Source organism: Bolinopsis microptera, chromosome 5, assembly GCF_026151205.1.
Source record: "Bolinopsis microptera isolate Bmic1 chromosome 5, MBARI_Bmic_1.0, whole genome shotgun sequence".
NCBI lineage: Eukaryota > Metazoa > Ctenophora > Tentaculata > Lobata > Bolinopsidae > Bolinopsis > Bolinopsis microptera.
The window spans coordinates 21,706,935-21,719,963 of NC_087076.1; the positions used below are offsets into that span (position 1 = coordinate 21,706,935).

Below are 13,029 nucleotides of genomic sequence, written 5' to 3' on the forward strand. Positions count from 1 at the left end.
AAACCAGAGCAGAGAGCTTCTCTCTGTAGATGATGGCTTAAGTTTGAAATTCAAGGATATTTTCTTTAATTCGTGATATTCATTTGATATGAAATTGATCGTTCTCAAAGGTAGATGTTTGGTAATGTTATGTCGGCGGTTAGTTACGACAAAACTGAGTAAGAGGATCAAGCAACTGTCTCGGACCCGTATCACATTTTCCTATGACGTAAGTTCCTATAATAATATTAATATAAAGTTAGATTACTTATAAATCATAACATTAATATGTTTAAACTCGTTGTTTTTTCCTCTGATAGACACGCCATTATTGAGACTCATTTTGATAATCACTGATTTAACGAGTTTCTTCTATGCAGTTGACTCAGTTAGAAGCAGAATATGAGGTTAATATTAATAATTAATGAAATCAGAAAGTTTAATATCAACATTATCCAATATTATATAATATTTTTTCAGCGGGATCTCGAAGTTCTGCGGCCGTTTAACAAGTTTCTGGTCAAAATAAACTTCCCTGCTGATCTTGCCAACATCTTCCCTGCCCAGCTCAAAGATCTTCTTCAACACAAACACGGCCTAGCCAACGCTGCCCTCATAAATTACGAAGAATCAGTGGGTTACGTTAACTTTGTTAACGAAGAATCCAAAGTTGACGCTGTCAACTCAAAAACAGACGATACATTTCCATTCCAATACTCAGTTGAAGACTATGATCATGTCAAACATATGAGAGGTGGGCGAGGAGATCAGCCTCCATTTGCAGGTACAATCGGAGCTGCATACCGTCCGAGTGTACATCCTATTGGAAGTATGATGATGCGATTCCTCCAATACGGTCATATTACCGGAACTCAAATAATTCCCTGTCCCTACGATTCAGATCGAGCGTTTTTCTACTGTAATTATTACCGTTTTAAAGAAAGTGATGCTGCCAGTGAAGCCTTGTCAACAATCCCGGGACACGCTATTTCACAGCATTCAGATGCTGAGGATGTGCTAGTGTGGCGGAACATGGACGAAGATGTCCGCAGTTACGGACAACGCGTTAATGTGCAATGTCATCACGAGTTCTCGGACGATTTACTGGCCGAGATTCTGGAATATCTGAAACATTACGGTGAAATTGAGAGTATACACCTAAAGGTGCCGTCCGAACTGAACGTCAAGTTCAAGTATTCCCGATCAGTTTTCCAAATGTTCTATGATATAACGTGGTATGGTAGAATTAAAAAGACTCTCGAAAAATCCGGGACAGAGATAGCCGTAAAGGTTGATAGTGTTTCCCACAAGATAAAACAGGCACACTCCATAAAATTCACCTCAGTTCCCAAACACGTAGCAGACGCTCACACGTACATATCAAACCTCCTAGACCTAGCTGTATGTAACCCTGGTGTACTCACCACAAGTCATAACGATAAGACTAAAATAGCGTGGGTTACAATGCCCCATCCATGGTACGTACGGGACGTCAGTTGTAAGGTTCATCAGTTTCTCAGTTCGGGAGATGCCCCTAAAGAGTATGCAGGGTTAGGAGTTGTGGTGAGGAGTCCGTTTTGGCAGAGCGAGTATATGGATAGGGTAGATGAGGACTTACAGAAAGAAAAGAGAAAGAAAAATGAGACTGCTAGTTGACGGTGATGTGGGTTTTTAAATGTGGGGTCTAGGTGTTTGGGACCGTTGATGATAGGTCTTTACTCTTTATGTCAATGGTTATTAATTTTATTGATAAACTCTGATATTGACCTTATTATTTATCGGCATCTATGGTATTCATTTAATTTATTCCCACGAACAAGCTTGTATAATAATTTGATGTTTATGTTTCTACTGCGCAGATTATCTTGCATCTTGGCATATTTGCATTCGCTCCTTATATGCCTGAATTTGCATCGAGCACTGTATTCAATTTTACCAGGTAACTTGGCTATTTATAATTTTGCAAATTGGAGATTTTAAAGTTTACAGTTTTGGCAGGCAAATTTTTATAAATTATCGTATTCCTATTGTATTTCTTTATCAGCTAAACACAGGATATAAAATACTCGCACCCGTTTGGAATGCAATAACCAAAATCAAAATTATTCCCTCGGAAGTTTATTTTACATATTATTATAATCAATACTTAAATTTATTGCAAAGTATGAATCTTGATCTAACCATTTACCTCAGGAATATAAGTCTGGCCTGTATCTTGACTAACCTCTTAACCATGTCTCGTTGTAACAGAAGAATACTACAGCGGTCACCTTCTTTATGTAGCATACGAAGACTGTCCTCAGCTGCAAATACAAATACCAAGATTTTTTACAACGTAAGATTTATGTTAACCTGTATTATGCTATCTGCTTCTTCAACTCAGTAGTTCAATTTAATTTTTATACTTGTCCAGCATAAACTATGATTTACTGATCATATCAGATTTTAAATTGTGTTTTTTTCAGGACGATCTAGACGTGTTCAGACCGTTCAACAACATTGTAAAACTTAAGTTCGACTCTTCCACTTCGTCACTCAATTCTGAAACCGGATACATGGATCAATCTCCTAAATTGATCTCTGAACGACTATCAACATACGGTTCTGTCAATGGTCAGTTCATTTGTGATCGTGGCAAAACAGGCTACTTTAACTTCGCCAGCCGTGCAGCAAAAGAAGACGCACTAAAAGCGTCGCCACGAGACACCATGTCTTTCTACGAAATGGAAGACTACACAGTGGGACAGAGTCGTGACAAACACGAACTACGGCCCTTCAGATACGTGGTGTGCGCGGCATATCGGCCCAGCATCCACTCAACCAGCAGAATCATCAGATATCTGGACAAGTTTGGGACAAATGCCGGCAGAGAGCTGGTCCACTGTCCGTACGATCCGGACAGGTTGTTCATGTATCTTGCTTACACTGATAAGAGAGTGCTGTCAGACCCGGGTATGAGTGGTAGGAACAGCAACATCAAGGGGGGCGATGTGGCCCGGGATTATCAGGAGATGGGGTCTGGTGTACTTTGTAACGATGTGTTCTTGTTTCCGTTTACTGGCCATAAAGTTAGAATGTATCGGACTAACGTGGATGTTTTGACACGTGGTGTCAGTTTGTCTGTACTCAGGGAATATTTGTCTGAAAAGTACGGTGATGTTAGTAGAGTTAAGAATGTTCGGGAGTGCGGGGAAGGGATACATTACGATGTTTCATTCAAAGATAAGTACTTTGCATACAGGATTCTGTATCAGAAAACTCATTATGGCCGAATTATCGAAACTATACCAAGTACATCAGATCAGATTTATATCAGCCAACCACAAGCTCATAAAGAAGTATGGATGCAACATTCTTTGAGACTTTATCAAGTTCCTGAGATTCCTGATGAACATGTTTTTAGTTATCTTGACGATTTCTTGGACCGCTTGGGTTGCAATCCAGGGTATTGTGGCTGTGGCCCGTAAGCAGGGTGCAAAATCGATCTTCTATGAGCTGTATTTCGCTAATCCTTGGCACACTTTTGATGTGTACCATCGTATCATGCAGTCAAAAGTGAATGGTTTTGATCATGGATTTTTTTGCAGTGTTAATAAAGGTTGGAATGATGGAAAGAATTTTTATGAGGATGTTAAAGAATACTTAGTTTGAATTACTTCCGCTTTGACACAAAACGATGAATTATGTTTTGTTTATCTTGTGTTTTAGAATATTTAAAAGAATCGTTAACTCAGCTATGAAAATATTCTAAAATAATTCAACGATTAATTCAACTCAAGATATAACTTTAAATTATTAAACTCTTAAATTATTTTAATCACTGCTTAAATAAAACAGCTCTGCAGATGATTTAAAGTCCTCCCCTCATAAACTCCATCTACAAAAAAAAGCTGGTTGGTAACTGAATGGCTCTGTATGGCTCTCACCTTACGTCTCACTGAACGAACTGTGTTCCCTAGTTACTGTTGCAAGCGCTTCCTCAGACGCCAGTTCTTCTACAATGTGCGTGGTTTCTATATTTTGTAATTCCTTCGTTGCTTTTTGTTTTGTTGGAGATAGGAGATCACACTACCAGTTGTGTCTTGGAATTATGAACTCAATCTTGCAAAACAATTGTTTATAAGTTACAACACAACAATTGCTTTTAAAACCTATTCATTTTCAGGATGATCTGAAAATATTCCGGCCATTCAACAATACTGTCGAGGTGAAATTAAAGAACTCCGCCGCTCTGAGCACTTCAGAAGATGTTGAACAAACATCCGACTTCATTAACAAACAGCTATCAACTTGTGGTTCTGTCAATGGACACTGTATTCTCAGGGAACGTAAAACTGGTTATTTCAATTTTTCTAGTCCTCATGAAAAAGTGGAAGCTCTAAAAACGTTCAGAAAAGGTGATCAATCCCTACCTTTTTCAGAGATACGAAACTTTGAATTCGGCCGTTATAATTATCACCGTTATCATAGACCCTTTAGGTATTTAATGATTGCAGCCTACCGGCCTAGCATCCACTCATCTTGTAGAATACTCAAATATTTAGAACAATTTGGAATTAGCAATGGCAGGGAAGTCGCCCACTGTCCATACGATGAAGACAGACGATTCTTGTACTTTTCATATCGTCAGAGAAGTAGCCTGACTCATCCAAGCATTTCTCATAGAAACTGTTTCATTAAGGGCAGTGAAGTTTGTAAGAAGATATAAGGTTGGAAACAGATGAAACAAGTAATGATGTGTACCTTTATCCTTTTACTGAACATGATGAGAGTAGATACAAGAAAATGATACTTGTCCGTGCGGAAAATACTCGTTTTACCGGTCGAGTTAAAAACTATTTTGATCTCAAGTATGATAAAATGGTGGAGACGGTAGAGAAGATCGGCAGCGATGACCACGGTCTCAGATTCTGGTCACATTCCGTGACAGTTACCCCGTTTACAGAATGTTTTACCCTAAAACTCCATTCGGCCAAGTTTGTGAAACTTTTCCAGATACTCCCGATCAGCTCTATATCACCACACCAAACCTACCTAAAAGCATATGGAAGCACAACTACCTGCGTTTATTCAACGTTCCTCCTATCACCGAGGGAGAAGATGTTCTAGAGTTTTTCAATGACTTTCTGGACAGAAACAAATGTAATCCGGGGATTGTTGCCGTGTCTCAATCCGCTGCATCGTACTTTTCCCTGAATCTCCGGAACAGAATCCGGGATAGTCCGGAAATGCTTAACTCAAAACAGCTGACTGACACATATTATGAAATTTATTTCGCTAATCCTTGGCACGCTGTGGATGTGTGCCAGCGACTCATACTGTTGAAGGAAGATGGTGGACACGATTTTCACTGTGCTGTTGATTTTTCTTTGTATAGTTCTGTTAAGAAGTATTTGAATGTGTAGGGGCAATGAATTTAGTGGTAGGAAAGGGAGCAAGTGGAGTTTTATAGTGACCCTAATGGTGGATCCCTTGTTTTCTTTTGTGCGATCTGTTTTTAATTCAAATTATATTTAATTTTTGATGTTTGTATCTTGTTGTAGGTAATTTATTTTTACTATTAGTTCAGATGTATCCTTCAAACTCCTCAGAGTTTGTTACATTTTCTGCAATCTTTCCAACATAACATAAACATAATATGATGAAACATATTTTGAAAACCGCCAACAAAGTCGTTTATCATACATCACCCTCAAACAGTATTTTGCTGAATGAATAGAAAATATGATCTCATTGGGTACACAGACGGACTTGAACTTTGAGTTGATCCTGAACTTTATCTCTAATGACCTGCCCAGACTGGTCAGCTACGATCTGGTGCCCTTGTTGCTCAAGGTCAGTTTTTAATATTATCATGTTGGTGATTTGAGTTAAAGAAGGATCTTTAACATTAACTTTTTGTCACTTCTAATTCTGCACGTTGCAGATTTGTCAATCATGACGCCGCTATAATACTCTCCTCACGATCAAATATTTCCTGTTCTGTTCTTAGACTCCTAGGATAACTGTATATATTATAATAATAATTCTCAAATGAACATCTTTAACCCTCTCACTCTTTCACTTCAGATAATGACAGATCCCTGCAAGGATTCCAGTGGTGATCTCAACAAGTCTCTACGGCGGAAAGTGGAGGAGCTGATCCGGGATATCGTGGAGAAGAGCCTACCCAAATCACAAACCCTGGAAATAAACAGGGAGGTCACGAGGCCTGGCAGGGAGGTCACGAGGCCTGGCAGGGAGGTCACGAGGCCTGGCAGGGAAGTCACGAGGCCTGGGTACGCTCCTCTTCCAAAACGGAGGAGAACCAACACGGTACGAGCCTTTTAAATCAATAATGACTTGTCTGGAACTTTCGCAAATTTCGTCTAAGAACTGTCTAAAAATAGATTTCCAAAATTATAATTATTTCGATGAATGATCCTCCAATGAACATGGGAATTATATCTCAACATGACCACGCTTTAGTCGAGATCACTTAAACCCAGGTAGCGGCCCAACAGAACAGCTCAGTAACCTTGATCCACAAGCCGGAGTGCCCGGTGTGCGGGGAGGCATTTGAGAGGTATCCTGATGTTGTCCAGCACCTGCTCACTCACAGAGAAACTGTTTTCAGAGCTATCAACTGTAATCTCTGCAACTTCTTTACCTTTGAGCCACGGGGTAAGCTGTTTTGTATGATGTTTCTGTTTTAAAGTTTAAAAAGGGGGGCTAACTCGGTCGGAAATGGATAAAAGTTACAAAAGAGACAATAATAATTATAAACTTACTGCCAAACTACCAGGATCAGTTTCTGCTGATTGTTGACAAGTGCTGTTTAACTAAGACTTTATAAGCAACATATTAAAAGTCCGTGTTTTAACTTTTAACTCACGGCGGAATTCTTCCTTTAATGAAAAGAAACTAAAGTGGTTAATTAAAATCCGTTTTCAGCGCTGGCTGGTCACATGAAAGACACCCATCTACTAGGTAAAGGAGCTCCAATAAGTTTACGCTGTAAGATTTGTCAGGAAGCGTTCTACAGTGAATCTGCTCTCAAAAAGGTTTGTAGTTTTCATATCATATTATTATCACGTCGTGATTATTCCTCTCGTTAATACCGCCTATATTGAAATACCTGATACCTGATCCCTGATACCTGATACCTGATCCCTGATACCTGATCCCTGATCCCTGATACCTGATCCCTGATACCTGATACCTGATACCTGATACCTGATACCTGATACCTGATACCTGATACCTGATACCTGATACCTGATACCTGATCTCTGATCCCTGATACCTGATCTCTGATCTCTGATCCCTGATCCCTGATCTCTGATCTCTGATACCTGATACCTGATCTCTGATCTCTGATTTCTGATACCTGATCCCTGATCCCTGATCTCTGATCCCTGATCCCTGATCCCTGATACCTGATCCCTGATCCCTGATACCTGATCTCTGATACCTGATCTCTGATCCCTGATACCTGATCCCTGATCCCTGATCTCTGATCCCTGAACCCTGATCCCTGATCCCTGATACCTGATACCTGATACCTGATCCCTGATCCCTGATCCCTGATCCCTGATCCCTGATCCCTGATCTCTGATCATGTCAGTCATTTGCTGTCGTTTTAAAACAAATCATTAATAATTGTACAATTACAAAGTTTGATAAAACAATTTAACATGATGTAACATGTCATAATTACAGCACAAGAGATCGTTCCACAGAGGCAGCGACATCCCCAAATGCCCGAGATGTAACGTCCTCTTCGAGTTCTCCAGTCAGCTAGTAACCCACCTGAGATTCTCTGCTACATGTGGGGGAGACACCAAACCTCCTGACCCGGAAACCACTAGATACTTGAAGCTCCCTCCCACACGTACTGCTACACGTACTGCTGCTGCCACCAGTCACCGACCCTCCTCCGCTACTCCTAACATCGCCACCCCACAATCAGCTACGCTGGTGTCGGGGCAGGGCAGCACTAATACAGCTAACATGGTGGGAAATGCTCTGTTGAGTGCACTAACTTTAGAAACGGGTGCTAGAGGTGCTGGGGGCATTGCTGCTGATTCCTCCATTGTCACTGCCTCTCAAACCAGTCAGATTCTGGTAAGTACTAAGTAGGGAGGGGTTGTCAGACTGACAATGTATACACTATACATCTCACTGAGCTTTTGTTTTTTATTAATTTTATAGTTAAAAGTCTCATATCATATGCTACCTAAGTTAACTTTCATTGATATATCATACGAGGTTAGGCAGGGTACAGACTACAGTTAGTAGTAAAAGTTAAACGTTTTGTTTCATTCAAGGTTTATTAATAACTTATGAAATTTAACTTCGTCGTGTTGTAAAAATCCGTTGTAAGAAATTTAAATTTTTTTCAAGGGTATTTAAGTCTTATTTTGGAGTTTATTATAACGCTTTCGCAGGGACCACAAAATATGTCTGACAATTTAATTATGGATCCAACGACGGGTGTGCCAATACCAGTGGCTCAGTTTGTGGAAAAGCGACAAGCGGAGATAGCCAACGGCGTGGAAATCATGAATACTACCGCTCATACAAGTAAAGGATATAAGTGTTCTGTATGCAACAGATCTTTCACGTCTCTGTCGATGTTGGTGCACCATAATGAAAAGGTTAGCTAATTTCCAAATTGTTTGTCGACTCTTAAATACTCTAAGTAAGAACTCTAAACAAACATTTAACCAATAAGATGTGCTTCTTATTGCTATAATTCTTCCTCGTCAGTTCTCATCTGCTAGTATGTTGATTTAAAGAGTTGGGGGTTTTGTTTAGGACCATTGGGGGCTTTGAGAAATATTTAAAGTTGTCATTTTGCTAGGGCCCAAATAGTCCTGAAATGAAGGGCTCGTGTTTGGTTCCATGCAGTCAGAGGTAAATTATGCATTTTGAGTCCTGAAATGCACCAAACGCTCCTTTAGATATGATGTTGATAGAATTAAGTTGACAATCAATAGTAAAAAATTAATTGCAGAATGTGATAACAAGGCAACTTGTACAAATAAAGTTAAAAAGAAAGTATGGTCCCGGGTCCGAAAAATGCTCCCAAAATATGCATTCAATCAATGATCATCTTTAAAACAGCTCAGTAAATATAGTATATACCCTTCCATTATGTCTGTATACACTCAATGGTTTAAGACTTCAGTCAATTTAAAGTATGAACTCTAGCTCTTGTACGGGTTCCAGTGCCTTTAAGTCCTTGGAGGATGAGGATGATGAGGAGGCAGAAAAGGATGAGGAGGAAACGGAGGATATTTAGGGAAATGGTTAACGCTTTCAGGCAGTGAGCTTCAATTGGGCTCCGCCCACCTATATTATACTTAGTGTATATCATATTATGTAGTATACGTACGTAATGTTAGACTAAATTTGTGTCACTAACGAGATAAGGCACAGGGATACCATCATTGTTGAAACGTGGTACATCCGGAGATGAATTATACTAAACGATAAAATACATAGTTCTTTCGAAAAACAAACCTTGAACAGACTCCTTATAATAATGTATTGATCGTGAATATAGGGTCAGTTTCTGGTAATTGGAAAGCCAATTAGTGCAGAGGGTGTAAACTGTAATTGGGCTGATTGGTGTCCTTAATGGTGTGATATCTGTGTCTCCTATATCCTAATTACCCCCCTCCTTTCCCCTAATTAGGATGTGCGAGACGTTTTTTTATAAGCAGGCGGATCAAAAGAAATGGCAGATTCATAATACTTGAGTGGTAGGGGAAGAAAAGGATTTTTCTTATTATAAGTGATTATTGATCAATATCGTAGTGCCAAGTCGAACAATCGATTGTATAAAGCGGATCAAATGGAATGAAAAATTGGGATTAAAAGGCAGATTTCCAATACTTGAGTGGTGGGAATTTCATATTATATAAAGATCAAGCTGCTACTAAGTTAGTAAGTTGTCAGAGGCCACGATCGTCAGGACATGAAGTCAAGCAAATGATAGATTCAGTGCTGTGTAGTATTTATCAAGTCATGGGTGCAGTAATTATTCGGCATGCGCAACACAAGCGGTGGAAACTGCAATATTATGTATGATATATCATAAATATACATAAATACATAATCACTGAGTAACGATGATCACCTTACGTTATTAACTAGTAAATATCAATTAGTGACCGTCACCTAGAAACTATCACTTAGTAACCGTGACCTAGTAACCGTCACCTAGTAACTATCACCTAGTAGTAACCGTCACCTAGTAACCATCACCTAGTAACTGTCACCTAGTAACTATCACTTAGTAACCGTCTCCTAGTAACTATCACCTAGTAATCGTCACCTAGTAACTATCACCTAGTAACCGTCACCTAGTAACTATCACTTAATAACCGTCACCTAGTAACTATCACCTAGTAGTAACCGTAACCTAGTAACTATCACCTAGTAACCGTCACCTAGTAACTATCACCTAGTAACCGTCACCTAGTAATGCTACTCTTCCTTGCAGGCACATCTCCGGAAGAAAACTCTCTCCTGTACACAATGTCACCTCCTCTTCGCCACCTTCCCTGAACTTGACTCACACTTTCACAGAATACACAGAAAGAGAAGTTCACCCACTTCAGAGACCCCCACTATCCGACCTGTAGCGTTCAGCTGCGATAACATGTCTCTTAATAAGACTGATAACAGAACTGATAAGAAAGCCAATGAGAAAACAGATGGGGAGAGTGCCGCCAAGTCTTTAACTAAATCAACCAAGTGTTCAGTTGAGAAGAAAACAAATCCTCCTGATCTACAAGTAATTTTGAGATTTGTTATGATCTGCATATTTTACTCATGATCTGCATATTTTACTCATGATCTGCATATTTTATTCATGATCTGCATATTTTATTCATGATCTGCATATTTTATTCATGATCTGCATATTTTATTCATGATCTGCATATTTTATTCATGATCTGAATATTTCATTCATGATCTGCATATTTTACTCGTGATCTGCATATTTTACTCATGATATTGAATGTTCATCATTACTTACTTTAGGTTACTTTAGGTAGGTTCGGCAGGGATCGCTTCTGGACAACAGTATCAAGTACGTCCTCCAATCACTCCTGGCTTAGATCTTTTTGTAGAGTCCATTCCAGAAGAGAATTATTTGTGATGGCGGTATACCCTTTTGTGGGCGGGGTGTCCGGGAAGCCTTTCAGGAATTTAGCAAGGGAGGATTTGAAAGTTTCCAAGACTTGGATTGTGTTAACTTCCTTGGGGAGCAGGTTCCATAGTTTGGCTGCTTTTACTCCAAAAGAGTTTTCATAATGGGTCGAGATTGAGCATTGTGCCTTTTTGTTAAATGCAGGCACAGTGGCCTTTACACCGTGTCGGGAGCTTTCCTTGAACTGCATGTTGATGTCGTTCGGAGCTAGTCCATTCATCATCTTCCATGTATGGATAATGATGTATCGTTCTCTGCGTCTCTGTAATGAGAGAAGATTCAGGTTCTGCAGGCGTTCCCAGTAATCAAGGTTCTGGCAGCCACTGATTCGACGAGTGTAGTGTCGTTGGATGCTTTCAATAGCTTCTATATCGCTGATCTTGTCAGGGTTCCACACCGGGCAGCAGTATTCGAGTTTGCTTCTCACCATGGTTTTGTAGAGTGTGAGCATGAGGAAGCGTGACCTATCTCTGAATACGCTAAGGACCCATGACGTCATCGTCCTTGCTGTTTTAGCCATCTGCTGTATGTGAGAAGACCAGGAGCAGTCATTTGACAGGAGAACCCCTAGATCCTTCACAGTTTTGGCTGGGTCAATAGTTCTTCCATTTGTTAAATAATAAATTGTTACAGGAATATTGACTGGTGAAGGGCAATTCTCTTAACAGTAATGAATTGTTCAAGCTGTAATTCAATATTTCGAATTTGGCCTCATTTAGTTGCATGTTGTTCTTCAGGGCCCAAGCGATTACATTTAGGAGGTCGTCTTGAAGTAGGCTTTTGGTAGCTAAGTCCATGATTTTTCCAATGAGCTTGGTGTTGTCAGCAAACACCTTTCCCAGAGCGGTAACCAATGTATCAAGTTGGTCGTCAATGTATAGAATGAAAAGATGCAATTTAAACCAAATCTTTGTAATTATGTACTTTCTGCTTTTCTGATACAAATTTAATGAATCAAAAGGTTGCAATAATTGTAACATAGTACAATCTACAGGGCATTAAGAATATTTTGCATCATGCCTCGACGTGTACCGATTCTGAGAATAAAGCGTGTGAAGATAAAACAAACAAAGCAACCGTTCTTGAGCTTGAGACACCGGGCAAGGAGGAGATCAAGCAGAAAAATAAAAGAAAAGCAAAACCTTCAGACAATAAAACTTCCGAAACTGAGTCCAGCAGTGAACATTTAGACTCAGAAATGGAGAAATGTAAAGAATTTAGCTCAGATAAAAGCTCCGATTATGTTCAGATAAAATCCAAACGAGGAAGAACGACCGCCAAAATTGACTACAGCAAACTGTAGATTGTTGAATTGTTTTAAGTAGTCACAGTTAGATTTTAAGTTTGCCTTACAAGTTATATATATATATATATATATTATATAATCTAGTTTTTAGTTATTTTGAAATGTTATAATTTTGTGCCGCGGAATTATTTTGAAGCGTGTTATCCCTTGTTTTTAAACCTTCAAATGCGGAATCCGAACAAATAGATTGACGCAATTTTTAATGATTTTTAAGAGATCGCTTCAAAAGCATTTAATCTTTCAGACAATATTATGATAATAATATGTTAGCTTATCTGTAGTCTAATCAGTTGATTTGATAAATATAATATATCTATATATACAATATAACATCTTCATTCTTCAGAGAAACATTGTTCAATCAATAACTCATTGTTAACAGTTGTTAAAATATAACTTATAATATTACGTTGTTTTTAATACCACATACCAAGAAAACTTCTTATTTTCTAACATTTCAGAGATACGTAGTAAGGCATGGCCAATATTTTCTTTTTTCAAATTACAAAAATGCACAATCACAATACTGTGGTACCCG

The 13,029-nt window shown here is 39.1% G+C and overlaps 2 protein-coding genes across 5 annotated transcripts in view; one reads left to right on the forward strand and one right to left on the reverse strand.

The window, feature by feature from the left end:
* LOC134814792 (cyclic AMP-responsive element-binding protein 3-like) overlaps nt 1-13,029 on the reverse strand; it is a 71,506-nt gene that overhangs the window by 55,791 nt on the left and 2,686 nt on the right. The gene's annotated exons all lie outside the window — the stretch shown is intronic.
* The window catches only part of LOC134814788 (MOB-like protein phocein), a 48,335-nt gene that overhangs the window by 23,179 nt on the left and 12,127 nt on the right, over nt 1-13,029 (forward strand). The window contains exons 2-9 of one of the 4 annotated variants that reach the window (XM_063823059.1): nt 5,680-5,814; nt 6,049-6,294; nt 6,468-6,642; nt 6,913-7,022; nt 7,681-8,085; nt 8,409-8,618; nt 10,472-10,765; nt 12,180-12,940. The exons of 2 other annotated variants lie outside the window; for them this stretch is intronic. In XM_063823059.1, coding sequence (XP_063679129.1) covers nt 5,704-5,814; nt 6,049-6,294; nt 6,468-6,642; nt 6,913-7,022; nt 7,681-8,085; nt 8,409-8,618; nt 10,472-10,765; nt 12,180-12,488 — 1,860 coding nt within the window. In that variant the 5' untranslated portion in view covers nt 5,680-5,703 and the 3' untranslated portion in view covers nt 12,489-12,940. Of the gene's footprint in view, nt 1-110; nt 209-459; nt 2,315-2,444; nt 3,982-4,144; nt 5,557-5,679; nt 5,815-6,048; nt 6,295-6,467; nt 6,643-6,912; nt 7,023-7,680; nt 8,086-8,408; nt 8,619-10,471; nt 10,766-12,179; nt 12,941-13,029 lie in introns of those variants that run through there. One more of the 4 variants, XR_010160194.1, reaches the window with a different exon arrangement.